This window comes from Ceratotherium simum, chromosome X, assembly GCF_057802395.1.
Source record: "Ceratotherium simum simum isolate JZ-2026a chromosome X, ASM5780239v1, whole genome shotgun sequence".
NCBI classification, from domain to species: Eukaryota; Metazoa; Chordata; class Mammalia; order Perissodactyla; family Rhinocerotidae; genus Ceratotherium; species Ceratotherium simum.
This window is the reverse complement of record NC_141940.1, coordinates 89,433,045-89,460,308: the sequence shown is the minus strand read 5'-3', so window position 1 is coordinate 89,460,308 and position 27,264 is coordinate 89,433,045. Positions and strand designations below refer to the sequence as shown.

Sequence of the window (27,264 nt, the reverse complement as noted above, 5' to 3'; positions counted from 1 at the left end):
GGGATACCCTGGGTCTGATCGGCGCCCCGGTCCTACACAGGCGTGCGTGTCGCTGCCGCTGGCGTGCTTGTGGAGCCGCGAGTTTGTGGCCGGGGCCCTGCGAGAGCTGTGTGCACGGTGCCCACTGTCCCCAACCTACCCTCCCTGGGGCCCTCAGTCGGGTGGCTCTGCACTGCCTGGCACTGAGTCAATCAAACAGGCAGTGTTGCAGTTCTGCTGCCACTAGGGGCCGCCAGTTCCCCGCTGGGGCCTTAGGAGGCCCAAGGACTCAGCATTTGCAACCCCAGGGAGTGACCCCAGGGCATTTCCACCTTTTTGCAATGGCTTACACAAAAGGGAGTTTTTATGTCTCTCATGAAGCCATTTGCACTGGAGCATCTGCACCCCAGTGGACACAACGTTTGCCCCACACGCAGGGGTTTGCATGGGAGAGACACATTTGGGGCTGACGCCCATGCAGAAAAATCTTTCCCATAACTCTCCCATCCCCAAATGAAAACTCATTTCTGGTTATTTTGTGGTCGCCCTTAAAAAGAATACTGACAACACTGAACATCACAGAACAGAAGCATCTCTATAGTGCAGAAGAGGAAACTGACACAGTGCACCTTCAAGGAAGCCAGGTCTCCCTGACCCTTGCTTCCATCCCAGGTCCATGGTGAGGCCACACGGAGGGGCACTACCTTCACAAATGGGGTGACTGGTACTCAGACAGTTAACTGTGAGGTCAGATTTGTCAGCCTTGGCAATGAGGGCACAGGGGGAGAGGTGAGGGGTGTTGGTGTGCACGTTTGTGGGGGTTGGGAGTGCAACGTGCAGAGCTACCCCCTCTACCGTGGCAATCCTTGTGTTCACTCACTTCTTTCCCAAGCCTGTTCCTCTATCTGCTTATGATTCATCACTTGGCCCCCACACACCATTATTCATGTCCCTATTCACATCTTGATTCATCCTCCCTCCTGCTCATTCATCCCACAAACATATACTAGAGCCCACTCCATGTGTGATACCAAATCCTAGGGCTTCCCAGCCCCTGAAGAGGGCTCTGCCCGTTATCCTAAGGAGGGGCTCCCATGGTTAGCTCAAGGAGTACATACATAGGCATTTCAAAACTAGCTTTAAATACTCATCAGGGCATCACAAGAGGGACTGGGGTGAGAGCTTGTTACATGTGAGTGTGAGGCTGGGGTGCCCTGAGAGAGAAGGGGACCTATCCGTCAGGGCAGCTGGAGTGCCCCACCCCCACCCTGGGACAAGGCAGCAGAGTAGAGGCCCTCTCTGGAAGGTCCCAGGGCAAACTGGGAGCCAGCCCTCCCTTCGAGGTAGATCATCGGGGAGGGAACCGAGGAGGCGCTCCCACGGTGGCGGTGATAGGCGGTCACTTCCTCAGTGGTATTGCTGATAGCTGGGGTAGCCTGGGGCCGGGGTACCCTCCTTAGGGGGCAGCTGGCTGGGGTCCTCCAGGAACGGGGGTGCTGGAGAGGGGAGAACCAGGTAAAGGTGAGTGGAGGAGGCTAGGCAGAGGATTTCCCACCTCTCCCTGATCAGCTTCCCTAGGTACTCACCATTGCGGAACTGCTGGGCAGTGTAGCGAGTGAGGAGGATGCCAACACCCTCGATAAGGGCCAAGAGAATGCCCCCCATCATGGCCGAGCCCACCATGGCCAATGGGCCACCTGGAGGAGAGAGGAGGCAGGGAAAGAGAGGTGAGGGCAGGCAGAACAGGGTGGAAGGGGCTGGGGCCAGGGACTGGGGCACTTACTGCGGGCAGCCAGCACAGCCCCGGTCAATGCTCCACTGGTGATGGAGTTCCAGGGATCTTCCTTGCCCCGCAGCCGTACTAGGCCGCAGTCGATGGTGGAGAACAGGCCCCCCCACACCGCGAAGCTACCTGCAGGGGGACCAAGGCCTAATTAGTGTTCCTGGGGAATCCTGAGAATCCACGGCTCAGGGTCTGGGGACTTCCAAGGCCTGAGTGCTCTGGCAAAGAATGGGGAGCAAAACCCAGACACAAAGGCAGAGAGCAAAGGGGGTGGGGATAGTCCCCATCTGTCCCTGTGGGAGCTCCTTCTTCAAGCTGTCTATAATCGTCATCAACACTCCCTTCCCCTTCAGAGCGAGTTACAAGTGTTCAAAAGAGGTCTATCTTCTATATGGCTTTGAACAAAGCAACTCTGATCTTCACAACTACCACAAAGAGTTGAAATTCTGATCTTGGTTTCATGGAGAAGGAAAGAGGTTAGGAAAGCCCGTTAACAATATGATAGTTAAAATGTTTACTGAGGCCTTACTGTGTGCCAGGGCCTGATCTAGGCACTGCATGCTATTTGACTTCTGAAATTTCAAATTAGTTAATATTATTAAAGTGCTCAGCAGAGCAACCGGCACTTAGTAAGTACCATGTAAATTACATACATTACAAAACGACTGAGGTGGTTATTGTTATCATCATCCCCGTGTTCCAGATGAGGTTCAGTGAGGTTAAGCCACTAGCCCAAGGTCACACAGCAAGGAAGAGCCAGGGCCTGGATTTAAACCCCAGAACTCACTCATATTAAATTGTTGGGAAACATCACTCCCCAAGGAATTCCTAGGCAGAGTTGAGGCTAGAATATGGACCCCCAACTTGCAGTCTAGACCCAAAGGAGGAACCACCCCCAACTTTGCCATAACATCTCCTATGTCTCCCCAAGCCTCTCACCTCCAATCTGGGGGGCTCGGATCCTCACAGCGTTGACACTACCTCTCAATCGGTGCCGGACTCCCTGGGAGAAAGTGAGGAGGAGGGGAGTCAGGGCAGGGTTAAAGCGACTGGCAGACAAGGTTTCTAGCTTTTAACAGAGGAAAGGGGGTGGGAGACCTGTTAGGGGTATCAAGGGTAGAGACATGGAGAAGAGGCCAAGAACAAGGGGACTGGGGAGCACCTCACCATAGGTGTTCTCAGAGCTGGGTTGGGAAGTTCTCATTCATTCATTCAATGATTACTCAGCTCCTATGTGCCAGGCACCATGCTGTCCACAGGGATACAGCAGTGAACAAGGCAGACCTGGCCCCTGCCATCTCAGAGCTCACATCATAGTGGCAGAGACAGATCTTGGGCAAGGGTACAGATAAACAATAGCTTCAGACAGCACTACGCACCCTAGAAGAAATAGAATGAAGAGGTATGGTAGTGGCTGAGGGGTCAGGAAAGACCTCTTTAAGGAGGGGGCATTTGTGCTGAGACCTTGAGGATGAGAGGGAGAAACTCAGGCAAAGATCCAGGAAAGAGAGTTCCAGGAGATGAGGGGAGGGACAGGGCTAGATGTATCAGTTGCAGAGACCCTGGCAAATGGATGGCATTTAAAGCCATGCCATTTGATGAGATCTCCCAGGAGGAAGGGTATCAGTGAAAGAGACAGAATTGATTATGTTAAATTAAAAGCATTTTCTCAACTTTAAGGCTGCCCTCCTTCTGCCAATTTATCTCCTGTCACTTCCCTCTATCCAGGTTTCTGACCCAGAATCTGCCTCTAGGTAAAATCTTTGCACACACATTTAGGATTTAGCGATGACCATTTTGACAGCACAAAATTTCCACAGAGGAGCTCCAGTTGGGTGCGGGGTGAGGGACAGAGGCCATGTTTGCAGTTCTCCCAAAACCCCTCATCCTGGAGCCAAGCCTGGCACATAGCAGGCGATCAGGAACCAGAATGAGTAAGTGCATGTGACTGGCAGCTCCAAGCACTTTTCAGAGCAGTATCCCAAGCGGACAGGGCAGGATCCTGGCACCACCCAGGGAAGGCCAGGACTCACGACAGGGGCGTTGCGGAAGCCCTTGATGGCCTGGAAGACTCCGCCGCCGATGACACCCATAGTGAAGGCTCCACCGCAATCATCCACAATTCGCCATGGGCTGCAAGCGGGAAGGGGAGATGGGGTTAATGTGTGCCCTCCCCCATGCCATGTCACATGGACTCTTTCTAACTGGAAGAAACCAAGTCACCTGAAATGGAAGTAGCACTTCAGATAATGAGATTATTTTTCCCCTCATTTAAGCAAGAAATAGTGCAAAACGGGAAAAATATTAGTCTTTGCCCAGTCCTACCCTCCCCTTCGCAGTCAACCAAGGAATCAGCTTTACTACTATCAAAGATTAAATGAATTGATACAAGCAAAGAGTTGGCACGTTTAAACAAGCGCTATAGAAGTGTTAACTAGCTAGTATTATTATTAAAGCAGTACAGGGTCACAGCCCCTTCTCCGACAACGAGCCCATCCAATCAAGCCCCGCCCTTTCCCCCTTTTTTAACCGCGCGCGAATGGGAAAAACCGAGAGCCGACCGTGGGGAGGATCCAGCACCCCCTCCTTGCCCAGAATAGGCTCATCCAGGCCCCGCCCCCATTAACTACAGCGACCTGGGAAAAACCACGCGTGGTAACCCTGGGGATTTCCGCTCAACACCGCACCACCCCCCAGCTGGAATGGATTCGACCAGCGTGTCTTTTCGTTAACAAAGAGGGGCTGGGAGATACGTAGTCAGGGGAAACGTGGGGTGGCTCGTCCTTCACTTCCAGGCACACAGTTGGGGCCCCTCTTAACGGAGCCCGAGTGGGAGGAATCAAGTGGAGGGGAGCAAAGGAGACAGATTTTAAACGTCTCCCGAGTCTGGGATGTGGCGCTGTGTGGCCGGTGCCTCCCCCGCCCGCCTCCCACAGCTGGCCGTGGCACCACAGCAACAGTCCCGATGCCTGTGCCCATCGCCGTACCAAGGCTCCCGAGCGTACTCCTCCATGGCGCCAGCGTCCGGCCGCGCAGTCTGGCTAAACCCCGGCCGGGCCACGCCCTCACTGTAAACGCACACAGGCGCTCGAGCTTTCCACCTCTTCCAGGGCGACGATTGGGTCGCTTGGCCATACGTCAGGCCAAGGGCGCGCTCTCATTGGTCACCCCGGCTTGCGTCGTCTGTTCACCGCAGCCTGAGCGTCATCCAGTTACTCCAAGGCTCGGGGAGAGAGGACCTCGTTCTGTGCTTTGGGAGAAGAGAGTCGTGGGGTCCTGGTGATCAAGGGGCGACAAGAGAGAGGCGGCCGGTCTGACAGCCTTCCACTACCCGCGTGACTGTATTGGTAACGTCGGAGTGGGCGCATTTTTTGGAGTGGGAGGAAGTACTGCATTCTCCTCCCCCTTCTCAGCGCTTTGGTTCCTCCTACCCGGCAGTCTTTGGGGGACGTTGGGTGAACCCATTTCTGGGGCGCGGGGGAGCTGCGCTGGCCCCTTCAGCTATGGGTGGAGCCTGGGCCTGGGATAGGAACCCGGTCATGGAGCACCCGGCCTGGAGGGGAGGGTTGGTGAGAGTTTTGGTGATGTTGCCATCTATCTCTTCCGCCTTTTCCCGCTTAGGTTCCGTCCACCCAGCTACTGTTGCAGGTGGGTAAGGTGGGGGTCCAGATGAGTACATGCTCGGGGGAGGCGTTTGGTTATGGGCTCCAGATTTGAGTCCTCATCTGAGCTGGTTTTTAGTCTGTCCATCTGTCCCTAGGTCTGTCTGCTACCCGCTATGCCGCTGCCCGTTGCGCTGCAGACCCGCTTGGCCAAGAGAGGCATCCTCAAACATCTGGAGCCCGGTGAGAGCTAAGAGCAGATGGGCCTACCATGTGCCAGGCTTGAGAGGCACTTTGTTGTTGAGACTGCCACTTGATAACTAGCATGGGCCTACTGTGCACCAGGCAGTGGGGTGGCAGGCATTTCACTGTTAAAAATGGGGATTCCTGACACCCATTCCTACCATGTGCCAGGCATGGGGGAGATAGATATTTCATCCTTAATACTGACAGCTGATGACTATTTTGGGCCTACTGTATGCCAGGTTCAATCCATCAATCAATCTATGGAAGTGGTTACAAAGTATCTAATAGTGAAGATAGCTGACATCTGCAGTCTCCTGTGCGTGCGCCAAGTACAGTGGCAGGATGCTAATACTTTGTTCTTTACCATACTAATAACATTATTTCAGACCTCCCATGGTGTCAGGCACTATGCTGATGATACATACCTTATTGTTCACATTAATAGCTGACATGTATTTTGGGTTTACTAAGTGCCTGGCATACACATTATGGTTAACAGTATAAAATAATGATAGGATCTATCATTTAGGCCTACTGTGCTGCTGCTGCTAATATTTATACCTTGTCAATAACAGTAAAAGCTGGCATCTATTTTGAGCTATAGTATGCCGGGCACTGGAAAATACATCTTATTTTCACCGTATTGATAAGTGACATCTATTATAAGCCTACTGTGTGCCAGGCATATATCTTGTGGTAAATAATACTGATAATGATCATTGATATTTATTTTAAGCCTATTGAGTACTAGGCCCTGTGCTGAGAGTATATATATCTTATTAAAAATACTGATGATTATAGCTGATATCTATTTTGGGCCTACTGTGTGACAGGCACTATGCTGTTGCTGACATATACAGGCATACTTCATTTTATTGTGCTTCGCAGATACTGTGTTTTTTACAAGACCCTCCACCAGCAAAAAGATTACGACTCGCTGAAGGCTGAAGAATGGTTAGCATTTTTTAGCAATAAGTACTTTTAATTAAGGTATATACATTGTTTTTTTAGACATAATACTATTGCACACTTAATAGACTACAGTATAGTGTAAACATAACTCTTATGAGCAGTGGGAAACCAAAAAATCCGTGTGACTCACTTTATCGCAATATTCACTTTCTTGCGGTGATCTGGAACCAGATCTGCAGTCTCTCTGAGGTATGCCTGTGCATTTCATTGTTAGTTATTTCTGCAGCTGAAATCTGTGATAGGCCTACTGAAGGTCAGCTACTGGGCTGACAATATACACCCTTTTAATTTTACTGATATGAACTGACAACTGCTGCATGCTTACTATGTGTCAGGAACTGAATAGATTCAGAGCAGTGTTTGGATAAATCCCTTGGTATCCAAACTCTTGCTACTCAATATACAGGCGTCAGAAACCCCATATTTGCCAAGTTTGGGAGCTGAATAGATTTGGACATATTTTCAGATAAACCCCTTGCTGTTCAAACTCATTTGATCCAAACAGATTTGGATAGTGTGGTGTCACATACTACCTGAACTCAGGAACTGAATAAATATGGATACATTTGTTGGTGAATCCCTATCTAAACTCTGAAACCAGATAGCTTTGGGTAATAGCTTTGGGTAACATATCTTATGTGAACCCAGAAACAGAACAGATTTAAGTACAGTTTTTCGTAAATCCCGATATCCAGATAAGTGGCTTTGGAATGTGAGCAGTATCTGCCAGGGCCGGTGAGACCTGGCACACACACGTGGTCTGTGTGAATGCTAGTGTCTCTCCAGGCTCTAACTGTAGGATGAGAATCCCCCTGCTCCTCACTGCTCTCCTCCTCCCCCCGCCATGCCAGAACCAGAGGAAGAGATCATTGCCGAGGACTATGACGATGATCCTGTGGACTATGAGGCCACCCGGTTGGAGGGCCTGCCACCAAGCTGGTACAAGGTGTTCGACCCTTCCTGGTGAGCCTGGGGACCTGGCCAGGGGGGAGGGAACTGACTTCTGACTTCATCCTTCCTGTGCTGTCCCTGACCTCGGGGTAAGAGATCTGGGGGTCCTCCCCACGGGGTCCTGACATGGGCCAGGTAGAGGCGGAGACTGGGGAGACAAGAGTTGAGGCTACAAGGAGGGAACATCTGTGCTGACATTCCTTCTCTATCCCTCCCTCCCTCCCACTGCCCCACAGCGGGCTCCCTTACTACTGGAATGTGGACACAGACCTCGTGTCCTGGCTCTCCCCACATGACCCCAACTCGGTCGTTACCAAATCTGCCAAGAAGCTCAGGAGCAGTAATGCAGGTGAGTTGGCAGATCCAAGGGTGCCTCAAGGGCTTCTAGTAGTTCTCAGAGAGGGATCAGGTAAATGATAGTGAATCCAGGAGCGTCAGGTGCGATAGGCAGGCCCAGCCCCAGGCAAGGGAGGTGGTCAAACGCAGAGGCTGCTGGATCCTGAGATGGGAGAAGGAAGGTCGCTTCAAAGCTTTCCTGTCCCCAGATGCTGAGGAGAAGTTAGACCGGAGCCATGAGAAATCAGACCGTGGTCACGAGAAATCAGACCGTGGTCACGAGAAGTCAGACCGGGGCCACGAGAAGTCAGACCGGGGCCACGAGAAGTCTGACAGAGACCGAGAGCGTGGCTACGACAAGGTGGACAGAGAGAGAGAACGGGACAGGGATCGGGACCGGGACCGGGACCGTGGGTATGACAAGGCAGACCGAGAAGAGGGCAAAGAACGGCGCCACCATCGCCGAGAGGAGCTGGCTCCCTACCCCAAGAGCAAGAAGGGTAAGCTGACAGGGCCAGGACTGCAGTGAGGCAAGTGGGGCGCCAGGGACGCACAATGTAAGGAAGCCCTCACTTCCCTTCATGCGAGTGCCTGAACCTGGGGCCTGGGAGAAGGTGCTGTGGGCCATGGCAGCCGCGGGCTCCATTTCTTCCTGGGATGGGGAAACTCATTGATGAGAGGCTCCTTGTGCCTCCACTGAAGACCTCACTCTGCCACCTACTTCCACAGTGGCAAGCCGGAAGGATGAAGAGTTAGACCCCATGGACCCCAGTTCGTACTCAGATGCGCCCCGGTAAGTGACAACGCCTCATGAGCACTTCTCTTTGCTCGTGACTCATGGTACCAGTGACCATTCCTTTCTTCCTCACTATGTCCTTTCTCTGTTCGTCAGTGTTGTGGGGGGTGCCTACCACATCCCACATTCCCACCCCCGATCCTCTGTTACCTCCAGGGGCACGTGGTCAACAGGACTCCCCAAGCGGAACGAGGCCAAGACGGGTGCAGATACAACAGCAGCTGGGCCCCTCTTCCAGCAGCGTCCCTACCCGTCCCCAGGAGCTGTGCTCAGGGCCAATGCCGAGGCCTCCCGAACCAAGCAGCAGGACTGAACCCCACCCACACTGCCCCAGGGTTTTTAATAAAAGCTTTTCAGTGGATCATGCCCATGAGGCCTGAGTGCTTCCTTCTCTTGCACTTTCGAGGCTTCCCAACCCAAGCCGGCAAGATGCAAAACATTTTATTTGCAAAAACTCACCTAAGAAATAGTGTGGGGGTGGCAGGGACATGGGGGCAGCAGGGGCTGGAAGCCAAAGTGGGTCCTTTCCAGGCCCTCATTACCAGAGAGTTTAGTCGTGTCTGCCCTGCGTGGGGGGAGGGGGGACGACAGGAGGTTCGGTGTCTACCTCCCCCCACCCCTAATACTGATCAGAGAGTTTGGTCCCGGCTGAGCCAGGGCAAGAAGGGAGAACGAGGCCAGGCCAGCGTCTTCAATCCCAGCAGCTACGAACCCTTCACCTTGGTGAGCAACCTGTGGTGGGAATGGGGAGGAAAGAAAAACACAGACAGCTGGGGTGGGCTGGCAGGTGGGCGTCGTGAGCAAGCGAGGGCGACAGTAGTGCAGCTGGTAGTCCTGCGGTTAGTAACAGCCCACGCGGAGAGAGCGGGTCCCCTGGGTCAGAGAGCTACACGTGGACTAGATAAATACAACATCTTTATTTGGCATTGGGGATCCTGACATTTGTTCATTACAATTCCTTAGAAAACAAACCCAAAAATCAGAACAAATTAATCAAAAATAAAGATCCAATGGCCCTATTTACACATAGCAAAGACAGCCCAGGCATCTTCCGTGCACACGCACACACACACATACACACACACCCTGGGAGACAGTTAAGGGGTTAATAAGCTTTGGGGAGTGCAGGGGGCAGGTTCCACATTTCAGCAATTTTAAGACACCCCCCCTCATGAAGAAGGGTGCTTCATATAGCCAGTGGGGTATCAAGAGTGTGGTTGGTAGCTTTCTTCTTCCTCTCAGGACATCTCAGAAGATAACCCTGCATCCAGCAACTGACAGTGTCTTAGATTCAATGAGATTCCGTCACTTCAAGGACCTCCCCTCCCCGCTTTTCCCACACCCTTAATTACCTGATTACACCACAAATCCCCAAACCACTAAAAACCAAATGGCCCTGACTGCACCTTCCCCCTGAATGGGCTGATGCAAAAATCTCAGCTTGCACCCCTTCCTCCCCCTGGGCACTCACAAGAGGCCCATTTTCAAGGGTCTCTGTATCAGGGAAGCTGCCCTAAGGCCACAAAAAGAGCTGCTAACATTATCCAGTGTAGTGGTGAGGGAGGAGAGAAGGCCTCTAGCTGTGGGAAACGGAACCCCACAGGTAGGCGTCAATCATTACCAAAGAGCTGGAGGATTTTTGTCCAATTTGTCCTTACAAAGGTTAAGGGACTGCTGGGAGGGACTCTCCTAGGCATGAGAGAGAGGACACCCCGCCCCGCCGAGGGAGTCAGACACAATACCCCTGACCCGGTCCCCAAAGGGCTTAGACTGGGACAGAGGAGGCAGCTCTAGAAACCCCCTCCAGAGGAGGAGGGTCAGCCTACAAGGAAGGGTTCATGTGACCCCCCACCTAGTCCCACGCCTCTCCAGAAGTCGCAATGACCTGGGAGAAAAAGACTCTTCCAACCCCACAGGGGCCAGGACCCAGTGGTGACTTGGGTCCTGCAGATGCCCAACACCCTCCACCCAGTCCCCCTCCCTGTCTCCCCCCACCACCACCAGCCCTCACTTCACCAACACTGACTTTGGCGGAAAGGGCTCCGTGCTGAGGTCTCCACGGTGTGAAGACAGCTGCGGTGGCGGCGGCTGCCCCGGAGGCTGCTGGTGAGTGCAGGGCGCCGAGGCGGAGGCAGAGGCGGAAGCTAGGGCTTTGGCTGCACCTCGGGGAAGGCTGTAGAGGTAGACGGCACCGATGACCAGCCCAGCGCCAAGGGTAAACAACAGGTCCACGTGGAAGCCAAAGAGGCGAACGGAGGCAACAGTGGACAGCACAATGGACAGGGAGGTGGCAAAGCCCTTGAGGATGTTGTCAGCGTACTTGACGACAACGGCCACCAGTAGCCCACCAAAGGCCTGGTTGAGTACCACACCCCAGACGGCAGGCGTGTACCCGAAAAAGAAGCCACGGCGGGCCACGGCAGTGCCCTCTGCCCACCAGAGCCCCACCAGGCCCAGTGCCGTGCCAAAGAGGCCCAGTTGCAGGTTGCGCAGCCACACAGAGCCTGAACTGCCTTTGAGGATCTTCTCAAAGTAGACACCTGCGAAGCCTGACGAGAGACAGGAGGCCACGACAGCCGCCAGGCCTGCCCCAGGGTTCTGATCCAGTGGCCGTGGGCCCCCGCCACCGGCTTGCTGTGCCTGGACAATGGCGACGCCAGTGAAGAGGAGCAGCAGGGAGGCCCACTGCAGCCGGGAAAGGCTGCGGTTCAGCATGAACACGGAGAACAGTGCCGTGGTCAGGATCTTCAGCTGGTACGTCACCTGTGAGTGGCATGTGGAAGGCACTGAGGGCTGCCCCCAACCCCCAACATGTGCACACGGGGGACAGCACCCACTGTGGGCCCCCAGGCACAATGGAGGGACAGCATGGGGTAGATGACAATAAAAACAGCAGAAGTATCTAGCTACTGGCCACCGACTGAGATGCAGCTAAATAGCTCTGAGATGCCTCCCAGAAGGTACACAGGAGGATGGCTGTGCAAGGCAGTCCCAGGCCACACCCGAGTCCACATCCCAACCCCATTTTCTGGCCGTGTGACGAGGAACAAAGCATTTGCCCTGTCTGAGCCCTGACATCATCATCTGTAAAATACGGCTGATGTATGTGAAACATCTCACACAGCAGGTAATGAATGAATGGTAGACTTAGTGCTGAGGGAGGTGTGATAAATACATGTTGATACAAATAAGTCAGCCACAACAATAATGTCAGCAAACAGTTACATAGTGTTTACTACATGCTGGGTGTGGGTCCAAGCACTTCACATGAATTTGTTCATTTAATCCTCATGTATGAAGTGAGCACTATTGTTATGTCCAATTTAAAGATGAGAAAACTAAGGCACAGAGAGGTTACGTGACTGGCCCAATAATCACACAGCTGGAAAGAGCAGAGCTGGGATTTACACTCAGGCTCTTGAACCATTTCACAAGGCTGCCTGCAAATAACCTAAAGCTTATTTATTGCCAACCAAGGGCTCTTCCAGGTATTATTTCTTTTAATCATCCCAGCACCCCAGTGCACAGTTATTACCATTTCCATTCCCAATTCTCAGATGAGGAAACCAAGGTTGAGGGAGTTCCAAGGACATTCTGAAGATGACACAGCTCCCACTCTCTGCAGCCCCCCACAACATCCTATATACCCCACCCCAGCCAGTTCCTCTGGGGCCAGGCTGGGCTTGGGGCTCACCTGGAAAGTGGCAGCTGGCAGGTTGGAAATGGCAACATACTGGAGGTTATTCTGCAAGGTGTAGATGAGAGAGGGCACTGCGAGCTTGAGTGTGTCCACATACTGCACCAGGACAGCCTCGTGGAGGAAGAGAACCAGGTGCTTCACGTTACCTAGGTGGGGGGAGAAGAGCCCTTTTTAGCACTGACTACCAAAGATGGGGATCTCCTGAGGGCCAGGACTGGGCCTGGTCCTGTGTCTCCCCACCACACTCTGACTCCCTAAGGGTGACAACGAGGTCTGTGCTCTCAATTTCTCCACAGTACAACCACGTCTCCAGTAGGCCTTTCGGATACTCAGTTTAATGGACACAAAAACATCACCCTTAACACTGTGTCGAAGAATCACAGACCATATTTCACCCATCTCAGAGCCTACCTCCCTGGCACAGAGCCCCATTCAGGGCAAGCACTCAACACACGTTTGTACAATGCAATTACCAGCATTAACTAGGAGCTTGTGCAGTAGAAGCCCTAGGAGTGTGGGTGGAAGTCTGTTTACCAAACAAAGGGGAAGTTTTCGACTCGACTTTTAGACTTATCCTAGCTCCTTACTGGCCCCTGAGCTGCCTGAGAGCAGGGGCCATCTCCCACTCGGTGGCATCTTTCTGTCAGCCCTACCCACACCAAGCAGGTGCCCCTGCCACATGGAAGAATGCAGGCTTGACTATTAAGCAGACAGTCCGGTTGGGACCTGCTCCAATCAATCAATAAGATATACTTTCCTATATGATGAGGCCCTTGCAAAGTTCACCCCACTTTTTTACAGTTCATCATTTAAGTCTCAGCTGGGTGTCACTCCTCAGGGAAAACCCCAGAGCCACTGCACAAGGTTATTGCAGGAACTCCTGCGACAAAACCCTGTCCTTGCCCTTCCCAGCATTAATCCCAGGAGTAATTACTGGTCTCTAACCACTTACCCAAAATCCCTGGGCCCAGAGATTTTGGTGTTCAGAAATTTTCAGGTGTTAGAAAGGTAACATGGTAGATATACCATATATTTCACATAAAACACCCCACATATATGGGGCTGCACACCATAATCAAGCACATTCACATTTCTGCAGTGACTTGTATAAATATTCACACAAAATGGGAAAAATAAAAAACACAAACATACCAATAGCTCCACATCAGGTCAGGCCAAGTTTTACCACCAAACTAATTCAGGAAAAAAAAATGGGGGGAGGGGGTTTGAAATTATAGATAAAATATGACAGCCTGTGATTAAGTCTGTAACTATTTCTTTTTCCCCATTGAAATACAAGCCCTGTGAGGGCAGGATGCACATCTGCATTGCTAACACGTCCACCTCCACAGCCAAAGCAGGGCTTGCCACACAGTGTTCTCTCAGCAGTGTCTCAGAATCAATCAAGAACACGGCAGGTGCGTTCCTAAACTGCTGCCTCTCAGGGCCCTGGAGCTAATGAGCGAGTAAGAATGTTTTCTTCGTGCTGATAGCTATCATCAATGAAAACTGAAAGATCTGGTGTGGCACTCCCGGTCTGTAATACCAGAGGGTCAACATTCCTAACCCCCTGCCCTATAACCCACCGGCCTATATAACTGCTGTAAGATTTTGTGCCCCCTTAAGATTATTCTTTTGGATGTTAGTCAGCCATCTTCCCTCTTGCTAGCAAGCTGTAATAAACTGCCCTTTCTCTGCCACTATCTTGCCTCTTGATGCTTGGCTTTTGTCTTGAGGCCAGCAGACCATGCTCTTTGTGTGGTAACAGTTTTACAAGATGTTACCGTTGTGGGGAATAGGTTAAAGGGTTCAGGGGATCTCTCTGTATTGTTTCTTAGAACTGCATGTGAATCTACAATTATCACAAAGTTTTTAAAAGTTTCATTTTTTAAAAAATAGAGTAGGGCCGGCCCCGTGGCTTAGCAGTTAAGTGCGCGAGCTCCGCTGCTGGTGGCCCAGGTTCGGATCCCAGATGCGCACCGACGCACTGCTTCTCCAGCCATGCTGAGGCCACGTCCCACATACAGCAACTAGAAGGATGTGCAGCTATGACATACAACTATCTACTGGGGCTTTGGGGGAAAAAAAAAGAGGAGGATTGGCAATAGATGTTAGCTCAGAGCCGGTTTTCCTCAGCAAAAAGAGGAGTATTAGCACGGATGTTAGCTCAGGGCTGATTTTCCTCACAAAAAAAAAAGAAAAAAAAACAGAGTAAAGATTTCTATTTAAGGGAAAAAAAAAAGAATGTTTTCTTCAATGTAAATACCAAGGGTAGAGCCGCATGCAAGGCCTTTAAAATAGAGAAACAACTGGGCAACATTTTAAAGAAGGCAGCCTTCAGGGAAGTGTTTGAATTAGTAGAAACCCAACTTATAGGAAATATAGAGGACAGAAGAACACGTGAAATGATACCACAAGAAGGCAGTCAGCTCAATGCAGGCTACCCAAAGTATATAAGACAAATAACCTGATTTTTTCCACAAATTAACTGCAGAGAGTAAAAAACAGTTGGAGGGGCACCTAGAGGTTAACAGACCCAGAAGACATTAACCAATCACAAACGCTGAACTTATATAAACCTGACTCAAACCAATTTTTAAACACTTTTATGACATTTGAGAAATCATTATAAAATCTGAACATTGGATATTTGATTATTTTATTAACTAAATTATTGGTAATTTTTTGATATATCGTTTTTAGATATTGCAGTTTTTTTTAAATGTACCAAAATATTTATTCAAGATAATAAGGGAGGATTTACTTCAAAATAGTACTTCCTGTGGGACATAGTTCAGTATAATAAGGCGGGGGGATAGGTGGGCAGACATAGACTGGCAGTGAGTGGATCATCATTGATGCTTTTTAATGGCAGAGTGGCCACGAGTTGATAATTGTTGAATCTGGGTGATGGGTACGTGGATATTTTACTATTTTATTATTCTCTCTGATTCTGTATATGTTTGAAATTCTCCATAATGAAAAGTTAAACAGAAGTAAACAAGTCACCATGTAAGGGTCGCCTGCTGCACAGACTGTCTCAGTCCCACAATCCACACGGGCCAGCCCCCCGGGGGCTTAGGGCTATAAAAGTGTGGCTGCAGCTACTCAGAGCTCAAGGGACAAGGCAGCTTAGCTGCACTTCACACTCCCTAGGCAGTTTCACAGACATAGAAGTACTCCCACAGCAAACCCCACATGTGGGTGTGGGTACGTATACACACACACACACACACACACACACACACACACACACTACGTAGAGTCTCGCCTACAGACCCCAGCGCAGCCCCCCTGCCTGGCTCGTACCCCTCTTCTGTGCGAAGAGCAGCAGCAGGCAGGTGAGACCTTTGAGCACTTCGGCCATGACCACAGCAGTGGTGGCAAAGAAGCGATCCCCAGGCAGCGTGCGGGCATAGCGGATGCTGAGGATGAGGGAGGCATTCTGGACCACCAGCACGGCTAGGGATATGTATTTGAGGCGCCGGTGAGCTGTGGGAATGGAAAGAGCAAGGGGGAAGAAGGAGTCAGAAGCTGCCGGGATATAGCCCCACCGCTACCCTCTCCTCTCCTTTCTCAACCAGGATCCTCCTAGCCACCACCACTTCCTCCCTCGGCCTGCCTATCTGACCCAATGAAGGTCTGATCCCGCCTGCTTGCTTCTACTGCCTCAGCCACAGGCAGGAAGAGCCAGAAAGGGGGAAGTGGGCCCCGCCCTGCCCAGCCCATACCTGGAATCCTTGCTGGGGTATCAGGAAACGGCTGAAGCAGGCACTGGAGACCCACCTCAGCCCCCTCTCTCCCTCTCCTGAGTGAGAAACAACCCTCCTCCAGACAGAATACCAACTATATTCTCGACATTTATTGACTGCTTACTGTGTGCCTATCACTGGGCTAAGGGATTTATATGGATTACCTCAACAGACCCCTATATCGCTCTGATCTCCAAAGGAACTATAAGGATTCTCATTTTATGGATGTGCAAACCGAAGATTTATATGAAATGATGCTTCTATTAAATGAGGGATTGTCCCATGTAAAGAATGATACCCCAATACAGGGAATGGGACCACTGTATAAGACATGTCCACCCCCTAAGGAATGGTCTTTCTCCCATCTAATAAATTATTCCATTCCCTCACACTCAGAATGGTCTCTCCAGCCCCTCTGTCCTATGATGACTGATTCCTCCTGACCTAGAATGGTCTAACAAATATAAGAAATGATTCCCCCACTGTCCCAAGGATTGAATCCTGTATAATGAATGGTTATTCCACCAAGAATGGTCTGGTTCCCTCAATGATATAAGGAAATATTTCCCTACATTCCACATGGTCCAGTCATCCTCCCACCACCGCATCCCCCTACCTCCAGCCAAGGAGTTATTCCTTGTTCCACTCACACTCACAATGAACTCTCCCTACTATAAGGAAGGGCCTAGCACACTCAGAACGTCCTGTCTCTGCCATATAAGGAAGGACCCTCCCACTCCAACATACAACTAACCCTACCTCCATTAGGAAGGAACCGCCAGAACGGTCTCTCCGTATAATGAAGCACATCCCCATCCTCCAAATGGACTTTCTAAATCATGCAAGGAAGGACCTGCCCCACCTTAACTCACAATAGCCTCTGTCCCTTTATAAGGAAGAAACCATCACACTCAGAATAGCTTCTCCCTTCTATAAGGACGAACTCTTCCACTCGCAGAATGGTTTCTCCCTTCTATAAGGACAGACCTCACACACACTCAGAATGGCCTTAGTGGTCTCAGCCTCCCCAAAAGAAAATACTACCCCCAGACTCAGAGTGGTCTCTACTCTCCATATGTGGAAGGGACCCCCCCACCCTCAGAATGGTCTCTTCCCCGCCCCCAACACTCACAATGGTTCATTCCGTACTCCCTACCCCCTCCCCCTCACACTTACACATAGGTCGGTCCATATGGGATGCTGTCTCTCGCTTCAGTAAGGAACCTTCCTGACCCCTCCCCCCCCAGCGATGCCGACCCCCGCCCCGTTGCCGACTGCTCGGCCACAGCCTGTCTCACCCGCACTCGCGGTTCCAGGCTCCAGCGTCCCCGCAGAGACCGCCCCTGGCCCGGCCGCCGCGGTGGAACCGCCAGACCCAACCGCTGCCATGTTGGCATCTGCCTGGCCCGTCCCCTCGGCAACAGCAGGCCACTTCCGTGTCCGTCACTTCCGCTTCCGGGCCTCCGGGATGGGGCTGGGGCGAATGAGGGGCTGGCCCTAGCAGTGGCTTTTCTCCTCCGCTCCTGAACACGGAATCTAAGACAGCGGTCTCGGGATTTCCAAATTCCGTCGAGATCTGGAGACCCGGCACGCCGCCAGCTCAGCCTCCCGCCGTCCTTGCAGCGCCTCATTGGCCCATTCTCGTTAGTAGACCCGCCCTCGTCCTCCTTGATTCCGCTTTCCATATCACCCGCCCATCCCGACTCCTCGTCTCATTGGTTCGGCTGCCCCTCTTCTATCTTGGCTATTTGTTGGCACCTTCTTCAGATGGCACCGCCCTTTCCGCATCAAAACTCGTAGGTCCTTCCCGGTTGGCCTGAAGTTCCTCTTTCCCCTCTTCTGGCGAGGGCCCGCTCCCTGGAGAGCCCGCGGGCATCTGGGAGGGCAATGAGACTTTGAGGGGATGGGGCAGGTGCCAGTCAGGCAGGTAAGCCAGCAGATAAAAGCAGAGCAGCAGAGGATATACTAATGAAAAGGCACAGGTGAGTTGAGACTGAGAGAAGGGAGGACAAGTTAGTCACCACTGAGGATGGAAAAGTGAGAAGGGGACAGGTAAGCCAGCAGGTGAGAGGCTTACAGGTTAGCTTTTGGAAGCAGGGCAAGAAAGGGTACAGCTGAGGTCAGGAAAAGTGAAACCAAGATAGAACATGGCAGGGCAGGTAAGTCAAGAGTTGAGAAAGGAGAGATGACAGGGATGAGCAGGTAAGAAGGCAAGGGAGAGGTGAAAAGGTAAGGGCAAAACAGGAGTACACCTGGACGTTATTAAAAAACAAGGACGGGCTGGAAAGATTCCTCTCAGCGCTCAACCCGGGCCGTCCTCACCAGTACCCTGAAAGTGCTTTTCTTCTCCCATGGGGAAGGGATTTATTTCCTCCCTGGGACTGGGGGAAAGGAGTTTTCTCTGCCTCTGAGCTGGCCATCTTTGATTTGGGGATGTGTCCCAAACATCTTCAGTGTCTACAAAATCTGCAGTGGAGCCCTTCTGCACATACTGGGTGCTACGTAAGAGCTGGGGGGGATCAACAGTTTTTCTTTGTGGTCCTGCTTAAATGAACCCATAAAAGATCTTTAGGATGGCACCACAAGACTGAGGCTTCCTGAAGGCATAGAGATCCAGTCCATCTCGCTCTTGGCTCAGCATACAGTAGATGCTCCACAAATGCCTTGCTACATACATCTACACATGGCCAGTCGCTTGTGATTCTATTACATTTATTAAACAGTGGGTTTCCTTGCTGCATCCACAAATGGCCAGTCACTTCTGATTCTATTACATTTATTAAATAGTGGGTTTCCACACATGGCTTTTTAAATAATCCAGGCAGGGGGAGAAGGGAAGAGGACACAGTTGGAGCTCCCCTCCCCCTAATACATAAGTATTTACATTTCAGCAACTGGACAATCCTGGCTCAGAAGGAGGCAGCAAGAATTGAAAAAGGTGGAGGGGGGAGCCCCAGGAGAACAAACAACAAGACTTATTTCCCCCACCCCATCCCTCAAAAAAAAAAACCCATTCACCCCATCCTAGTGGACTCTGGTGGTGTCCATCTCCCATTCCTTCCCAAATCATGGAAGTAGGGTTCTCCTCACCAGAATAAGAGCACTTGGGATAACAGAGTAGGGTCCCCTCACAAAAAGAAAGAAAGAAAAAAGAAAGAGCCCTGGGATAACAATAGGGCATTACCTCCCCCAGAATAAGCAACCCTGGGCTGAGGTAGGCAAGCAGCTTAACTGAATATGGGACCCTAGGCTCGGGGAAAGGGTCCCTTTGCTAAAATATGAGCTGCTGGGTTATTAGAAGGAAAGCACCCTTGCCCAAGTAAGAGCATTTGAACTAAGTTTGTGTGGTGGTAGCAGGAGGTGCTAGTGTAGGGGTTATAACATCACAATAAGAGTCCTGGGGCTCAGAATGAAAGTAACTTCCAAGCAAATAAACATCCTTAGCAAAATGAGAAGTCCCCGCTCCAGAATAAGAGGCCATAAATTCTGGGAGGAAGGCTCCTTAGCAGGATTGGGATGGGGACTGGGCAGACTTGGCTTATGTCTTCTGACCTTTGATCCCCAATCTCTGACCCTAGTAACACTGAATTTTTAGTGACCTGTAAAACCAGGTCAACATATGTCCATCTATCCCTGCGGCATGGCCATGGGATGGCTATTCCAACTAGTGGGGGCCTGGCCAGGACTAGGGCATCAGGGACCAAGCCAAAGGAGTGGGACCTCCTTTGGGGGCACTGAGGGGTGCATCCTCGGCTGGTGTCTGCATCCAGGGGTCCAGCAGGATCTCCTCCAGTGAGGGTCGGGCAGAGGGTTTGGGGGCCAGGCACCGGCGGATGAGGGCACAGCAGTCTGCAGGGCAGAAGCACACAAGAGATTAGCAGTTGCGAGCACTAGTCACTGGGAGGGATGGAGTCCACTGGGCTGGGGCCAGTGAGGGCCTCACCTGGGGAGACATGGGCAGGGAACTGGAGCTCAGCCTCCAGAATCTCTTGGTCCCTCTCGAAGGGAATGTCCCCACACACCATGTCGTAGAGGAGGATACCCAGTGACCAGACAGTGGCTGGGAGTGCGTGGTACTGGTGATGAGAGATCCACTCTGGGGGGCTGTACACCCTTGTCCCTGCACGCAAGCCAGAGGTTAGACCACTCTCTGTTAATGCCCTTCTTCCCACCCCACTCTCCCCAGGAAGTATGGTCCCCTCACCTGAATTAAGATAACTCACTCTATATGAGGGTCCCCTTACCAGAATAGGAGCTCTTTATAACAGCAGGGTCTCATCACCAGAAAGAGAGCAATTAAGATAAAAGATTACTCTCAACGGATTAAAGCACTTAAAAGTAGGATCCCCTTACCAGAAAAAGAATACCCAGGATAATAACAGGATCCCCTCAGCAGAATAAGAGCCCAGAACAAGGAGAGGGCGCTGTCAGAAGATGGACTTTATCAGAGGGCAAGGCTTGAGAGTCCCCAATATTAAAAATCAAGAACCTTATAAAGGTACATTATAGATCAAGGGTTACAGCACACCTTACCACTGGAAGTCAAAGGTCAAGAGGCCATCAAGATAAAAGGTAAATCCCCCCCCCACTGAGATTTAGGGAAGCCTTACCATCAAAGTCAGTGTAGGGTTCATCATGAAGCAGGGCGCCAGAACCAAAATCGATGAGTTTGGCACAGCCCCGGCGGAGGTCCATTAGGATGTTCTCATCCTTGATGTCACGATGGACAACTCCACGGGCATGGCAGTGCCGAACGGCTGCCACTACCTGGGCAAAGAGGCAGCGGCTTCGGGCTTCACCCAATGGGCCCTGCTCTGTGATGTAGTCAAAGAGATCCTGGGCGGGCAAAGGCCGCTCGAGGACCAGCATGAATCCCTCTGGTGTCTCAAACCAGTCAAGCAGGCGAATCACACCAGGGTGTCCACCACCTGCACCCACCTTCCATAGCAGGGCCACTTCTAGTGGGCATGTGACCGAGTCTGACTGTGGGGGGAAGCAGGGAGAGCAAAGAGAACACAGACATCAGGCCAGCAGCTCTGAGGCTGACTTTTCACCTGAACTTAAATCACAGACCCTCAGCCTCCTGACTGTGTGGCCTTGAGCAACCTGCTTTCCTCCCTGGACCTCAGTTTCCTTGTCTTAAGGGCTCAAACTCACACAGCCACTGGGAAGGTGAATTGAGCCTAAAGCCTGTGCACATCTGGCATGTAACAGGAGCTCACTAAATATTTGAAGAATAAATGAAAGTGGTTCTTAACAAAAGGCCTTTGGCAGAAGCAGCAACTGATGAACACTATTGTGTAATACTTTATCTGTTTTGTTCAATGACATCTCCAAGGAGAGTAGAACAGTACTTTACACGCAGCAGGTACTCAATAAATGTCTGTCCAATAGATGAAAGTATAGCATAGAGTCTGGCATGGAGTCAGCACTCAGTAAATACTATTATTGTATAATGGTGTTGGGGAAGAGGGAGAATCCCCTCCCGCCGCCGCCGCCCTTTCCCTTAAGGCTCTATAGCTGGCCAAATAATTAAAAGACAGGTTAGCAGGAAAAAATAATACCAAGTTTAATAACATGTATACATGGGAGAAACCAGGGAAACGGAGTTTCTCAACAAAATGGCAGAGATTCTCATCTTAAATACTATCTTCACCTAAAGACAAAGGAGGATGTTGGGGGAGGGTGGGAGTCAGTTGTGGGAGATTACCAGAAAAGCACAGTAAACAAGAGTAAGGTTATGCAGATTTAAAGGCCTCCTCTTCCACATTGATAAGTTTCTAGAAATGAGGTCATCTCCCGTCTTCCCAGTAGGGAGGGAGGTACCTTTACAAATGGAGATTTCCCTTATAAATGTAAATGTTTGTCTGGCAACTCTTTGCAGGACCATCTACAGAATGTGGCCTGGGGGAGACAGAACTTTTGATAAGATGGGCTTGTTGGTGCCTTTCCTATTGTAACATCTATTTTACATTATATTACACCCATCAAGAGACAGTGGCTCCTTCCTGAAACAGGTTTTCTATGTTAAATTCTTTAGGCAGTTTGGGGGAGGTCAAATGTCCATCAGAGAAAATAATCAAGGTAAAGAGATATATTTTGGGGTGGCCAAATTTTGATCTCCCACAATGGTTTGTCTGTTTTGTTCACTGACATAGCTCAAGCGCTAGAACAGTGCTGGCTAACAGGGCTCAATACATATTTGTTAAATAGGTGAAAACAACTAGTAGAAAAGGACCTAGCACAAAACGAGCTCTCAATAAATGTGGTATTTTGCGAAGTGCCTAGAATTGTGTCTGGCACACAGCAGGTGCTCAATATACAAATGTTAAATAGCTGAAAGTGAGTAATTGCAAAGGAACTGGCACAAAGTAAGAACTCAATAATGTTATCATGTGATATTTTGTCATTGTCACCAAGCACCTAGAACCGTGTTGAATGAAGGTCTTAGTGGGATTTGGAATACTATAAGCTTTTATAATGAAGCAAAAAGCCTGAGGCATACAGTCAGTGCTCAATAAAAGGCATAAATGTTACTGGCCACAAAGCCACCCCACTCTAGAAGCCCCGCGCGGGCACACAGACTGCCAGAAGCAGCCTTCCTGCCTGAGGTGGAGCCCTCTCCTGGCCAGTCCACTGACTTGCACAGCCCCAGACAGGTTTTCTCACAGTGATGAGAATGCCGCTACTACGCAGGCGCATTTTCTCCCTCTGAGTCTCACAGGCTGCGCAGGCGCAGCTTCCCAGAGCCCGCCAGGGGGCGCTCCCGCCTCTACAACTTACCCAGACCCGCCCTGTTGTCCGTTAGCGCTCTAACGGCAGAAGAGAAGCAGCCACGGTCACCATGGCAACCAGTGACCTCTGCCCCTCTTTCCCCACCAGCATGCCCTGCGGGCAGCCCCTGAAGCAGTGTTTGGAGGGAGCATGAGAAAGGGGGGTTGGAGGGGAGAATCCAGGGCTCTAGGAGAACTGGGGTGAGTCAGAACTGTATGGAGGTGTGGATGTCACCATAGGGGAGTAAACATGGGCTGGTAGGAGTATTCTCCTCACCATTTCAGGGCCCAAGGAGTCACAGGAGCGTAGAAAGGCAAGGGGGTAAGTCCATCGTCAGAGATGGCGTCGCCAGGTCAGGAAGGACTCCAAAGATACTCACCAAGGGGGACCAGCCCAGCACACGATTCCGGGGGATCACTTTGATGGCCACCTGGAGAAGACGGCTGAGGTGAGGGGGCCAGCAAATTACCCCCCCAGACCCCTCCCAGTCTTGACTCACACCCTAGTCTTTCTGGTCCTAAGCACACCACACTCCAAAAGGAGCTGGGGCTTCTCCCCTGCCCTCCAAGTCCCCAGAACCAAATTCACCTCTCTCACCATCCTTAGCCCTGATCTCTCCCTTCTCAGGCTTCAGGACCCCTCACTCAGGACTCCAGGTCTTGAGTTCTGAATTTCCTAACACCCCAAGCCCTCGATCTTCCCATCCAGCTCTAGGACACCCCAACTCTGTACCGGGGTCCTAGTCCTCCTGCCTCCCAAATCCCCAAAAATCTCAGCTCTTAGGTCCCCATCTTCTCACACATAAACACATCCCCTGGATACCAGGGTCTAGAGACCTCATGACCCCCACTCCCAAGTCTCACTCCTTGGACCTCCAGAAGCCCTGCCCTGAAACCCCCCCTCCCCTACATACCCACCTGGACCGCCACACACTCACACACACATACGCACGCGCGCGCGCGCCCGCCCGCGCACTCTCGGACACCCTCAGCAACCCGGATCCTGGTCCTTATGACCCTACCACACACACATTGTAGGCTCATTCCCCGGTCAATTAGCATCCCAGCCCCAGGACTCCCGCCCTCGCCACGCGCACACCTGATCCTCCCAAGACCCTCGTGGTGAATACCTGGAGTCGGTCTGCGACGCGATGCCCTGCGAAGACGGTGCCAAAGCCCCCCTTACCCAGGAGGGGGCCGAGTCGGTACTCGGCCTCGAACGCTTCCCGATTCTTGCCTCCTACGCAGGCGGAGACGAGGAATTCAGGGTGGGGGCGTGCTGAGCCCGGCCGCGACCCTCTCCCCCCTCCCCCTCCCCCCCTCCCCTCCTGCCGCCCTCAACCACTTCAGCCCTCCCGGCCTAGTCGCGGTAGGGGAGCCTCGCTCACCTGGCGGCGTCGTGGGGGTCACGGGGGCCACGGGGAGCCCCTGCAGAGGCTTGGTCAACATGGAGGAGGCGCTGCGCAGATTGAGCCCGCTGAGCCCGCAGGGCGTGGACGCCCCGGGCAGCGAGGCCGGGGAGCCAGGACTGGGGGGCGCCAGGGTGGAAGGCAGAGAAGCTGGTGGCCCAGAAGCGCCCACAAACGGCGCAACGTTAAGATTCGCCGTGCGCGCCAGCCCCAACGCTACTGATCCGGGGCACGCGCCTCCCGAGAGAGTCTCCCTGGACGACAGCCCCGCCTACTTGGCTTTGATCAATCCGGACGCGGCACCTGCTGTCCCCCAGCCAATCGGAGCCAGTCCTTATTTGCATACCACCCTCAACGTTTCAAGTACTCTCTTATGCAAATACATGCCCGGATCTTCCGTGGGGGCGGGGCCTGCATGCAAATGAGGGGGGGCGCGCGAAGAGGAAACTGGTTCTGGGAATCCCTTTGCAGCAACCGCATTTGTTTTGGTTGTTGCGCGGGGTTGTTTTTATATATGTGTGTGTATGTGTGTATATATCGATATAAACTTAAAAAAATAACTGCACCGCCTCCTTTCCTAGGAAGTTGGTTTGCCGCCGCTGCCTCGAGATTAGCGCGGAGATACCACCAGGCCCGGCTTCTAAGAATCCGGGCCTGTGGCTTGGACCCTTGTCTTCGAGGGGTGCTCCTCACCCAGGACCAGAGAGCCTTCTAGGCGACCGGCGGCCTCTGCCCTGAAACTCAAGCCGAGGATCCTGGAAGAACCTGTCCCGCTGCCAAGGAGGGATAACCCCCTGATCGCCACCGCAGGGGACGCGCTGGTCAAAGGCAGTGTTCCCACGCCCGGAGGCAGTGGCCTGTGGGATGTTTCTGGAGCCCCTAACCTAGACAGACCTGGTTAGACGTGGCCGTGACCCCAGTCAGCAGGTCTATAATCTGGAATGGCAAGGGGTGGGGTGGGAGCAAACCAGAGTGTGGTTTAGGGGGTGTGCTTCCGGATGAGAGAGACAGGAATGGAGAGAGCTCAGAGAGGTAAAATACCCTAGTCACAAATTTGGGAAAAATAGGCCTCACGCTGCAGGAAGACAGACGTGCACTCCAAAGACACACACAGAAGTACCAGATGAGATACACATACATGTACTGTCAGACACATTCATATAAACTTGTCCTAGACACACATGCAGACATGCACTGGCACAGAGACTGACATCCACCGTCAGGCAGGCATGCTGCCAGAAAAAGAGTTATGTCCCAGAATGACACTCAGAGATACACTATTACAAAAGACAGGCATTCCGGAGATTCACATACACCTACATCGCCATGTGACAATGCCACAGAAATGTCTTTGTCAGACACACCACCAGAACTTGTCATAAAGACACTGGCACCATCAGACATGCACTGTCACAGAAAGACTTGTACTGTCCCAGAAACGAGACCCAGAATCTGTCACAGGAAGACACACAGATGCTCCAGAGACACACATGCACTGCTCCAAAGGCCAACATATACTTATATATGATAGAGCCACAGAGACGGGCAGCGTCACAAAAACAGATGTGGATACACCCAGTCACAGACACACATCAGCAGACATGCAGCGTTGTCCCTGAAACTGTCCAGAAATAGCTACCCAGAACGGACATTCATTCCATCAGAAAGAAATCACAGATGCACTGTCACAGACAGACCCACGCAGACATGCACTTGTCTCAGAAACAGACACAAACTAGCAGAGTCCCACACTCAGTCACCATCTGACACACCTGGAAACAAGCCCTCATCACACACACGACTAGACACTCCAGTGCATGAAGTGCACGAAGACTTGGACTCACCACAGTCACACATACACAGACAACACTCAAAAAGCAAATACACACATATATTCTCCCTTATTCATCCAACATTTATTAGGGGTCTACCGTAAGCCTGGCAGGCCCTGGTGGGGGTGCAAATATTAGAGATACACAGATAAGTCAGGCATCACAGCCCTCACCCAGGAAGTTGACAGTACAGTTACTGGGGAAGGAGTAAAGACGTATTTGTAAATAGAGGTGAGAATGTGGATGGGGTCACAAAGGGCTTCTCAGAAGGTGACCCTCTACCCAGGTAGTCTTGAAAGACAAGGGTGGGGGCTCGGGACAGGGGAAGGACAAATTCTAGGCAGAGGCCAAGGAAATTGGACAAAGCAGCAAGAAGAGATAGACAGGGGCCAAATGGTACAGAAAATTCAACATTAGGATAATAAATAATAATTGCTAAGATTTGAGCTCTCAGAATGTGTCAGGCATTGTGCCATTATACATTATATTGACCATACGCGTTCTCTCAATGCTCACAACCAGAGAGCGTGAGGTAGGACACATTAATCACCCCTGTCGTACACATGGGATACTTGAAAGTCAAGAGAGCCTGTGATTTGACCAAGGCCACATAGCTAGAAAAAGCCGAGGAAGGTTTCAAACCAGTTCTCCAACGTACACAGGCTTGAGCAGGATTCCACAGAGACATCCCATAGACAGCCACTCAGCCAGCCACGCCCTCACCTGCAGAGCTGGATGTGCATCCTTCCACAGGGGCCCCATTATTGAAGCACAGCAAAAAAAGACATGTGACAAAACTTGGGGGCCAGCCATCCTTCTCTGCCTTGGCTTTACCCCTAGGAAGGGCAGGGACAGAAGTGTCAGAGCACTGAGGGACATGAACAACAAAAAAGGGTTTAGCCATTCCTCAGCTTCTAAAATCCAGTGGGGGAGGCCCCACTGGTAACTTCCACTAAACTCATGTTGCTATGAAGCGTCCGTTGTGCCTTTCCAAGGCATTTCATCATCAAGCAATCACAAGGAAAAGGCGAACATTTATGGGGTGAGGCAGGCAGAGAAGCTGGAAGTTCAGTCCCTGTCATTAAGCTCCCAGTCCTCTGCTCCCATCACACCCCAGGAAATAAGGTGGGCAG

The 27,264-nt window shown here is 51.6% G+C and overlaps 4 protein-coding genes across 5 annotated transcripts; 1 reads left to right on the top strand and 3 right to left on the bottom strand.

Annotated features, from left to right (window-relative positions):
* Positions 1-1,100: 1,100 nt before the first annotated feature.
* TIMM17B (translocase of inner mitochondrial membrane 17B) lies at positions 1,101-4,855 on the bottom strand. The gene is made up of 6 exons (XM_004434952.3): positions 4,750-4,855; positions 3,796-3,895; positions 2,702-2,765; positions 1,763-1,891; positions 1,566-1,676; positions 1,101-1,475 (listed from the first exon to the last, which is right to left on the bottom strand). The coding sequence occupies exons 1-6, from the start codon at positions 4,773-4,775 to the stop codon at positions 1,387-1,389; spliced, it is 519 nt and encodes a 172-aa protein (XP_004435009.1). The 5' UTR covers positions 4,776-4,855; the 3' UTR covers positions 1,101-1,386.
* Positions 4,856-4,966: 111 nt separating this feature from the next.
* PQBP1 (polyglutamine binding protein 1) lies at positions 4,967-9,031 on the top strand. Of its 2 annotated transcripts, XM_087427232.1 has the most exons (8): positions 4,967-5,109; positions 5,384-5,410; positions 5,523-5,607; positions 7,434-7,545; positions 7,770-7,882; positions 8,079-8,369; positions 8,599-8,662; positions 8,822-9,031. In XM_087427232.1, exons 3-8 carry the CDS (start codon positions 5,541-5,543, stop codon positions 8,976-8,978), a joined length of 804 nt encoding a protein of 267 aa, XP_087283358.1. In that variant the 5' UTR covers positions 4,967-5,109; positions 5,384-5,410; positions 5,523-5,540; the 3' UTR covers positions 8,979-9,031. The 2 variants fall into 2 exon arrangements, with proteins under 2 accessions (XP_087283358.1, XP_087283359.1); XM_087427233.1 differs by lacking the exon at positions 5,384-5,410 and having other exon boundaries at positions 4,972-5,109.
* A 1,601-nt stretch (positions 9,032-10,632) lies between these two features.
* Positions 10,633-18,668, bottom strand: SLC35A2 (solute carrier family 35 member A2). Its single transcript, XM_004434945.3, has 4 exons — positions 17,416-18,668; positions 15,675-15,857; positions 12,360-12,511; positions 10,633-11,428 (listed from the first exon to the last, which is right to left on the bottom strand). The coding sequence occupies exons 1-4, from the start codon at positions 17,504-17,506 to the stop codon at positions 10,673-10,675; spliced, it is 1,182 nt and encodes a 393-aa protein (XP_004435002.2). The 5' UTR covers positions 17,507-18,668; the 3' UTR covers positions 10,633-10,672.
* Positions 18,669-18,876: 208 nt separating this feature from the next.
* PIM2 (Pim-2 proto-oncogene, serine/threonine kinase) lies at positions 18,877-24,515 on the bottom strand. Its single transcript, XM_004434944.3, has 6 exons — positions 24,279-24,515; positions 24,021-24,130; positions 23,271-23,321; positions 20,728-21,100; positions 20,061-20,237; positions 18,877-19,966 (listed from the first exon to the last, which is right to left on the bottom strand). Exons 1-6 carry the CDS (start codon positions 24,337-24,339, stop codon positions 19,803-19,805), a joined length of 936 nt encoding a protein of 311 aa, XP_004435001.3. The 5' UTR covers positions 24,340-24,515; the 3' UTR covers positions 18,877-19,802.
* Between the last annotated feature and the right edge of the window lie 2,749 nt (positions 24,516-27,264).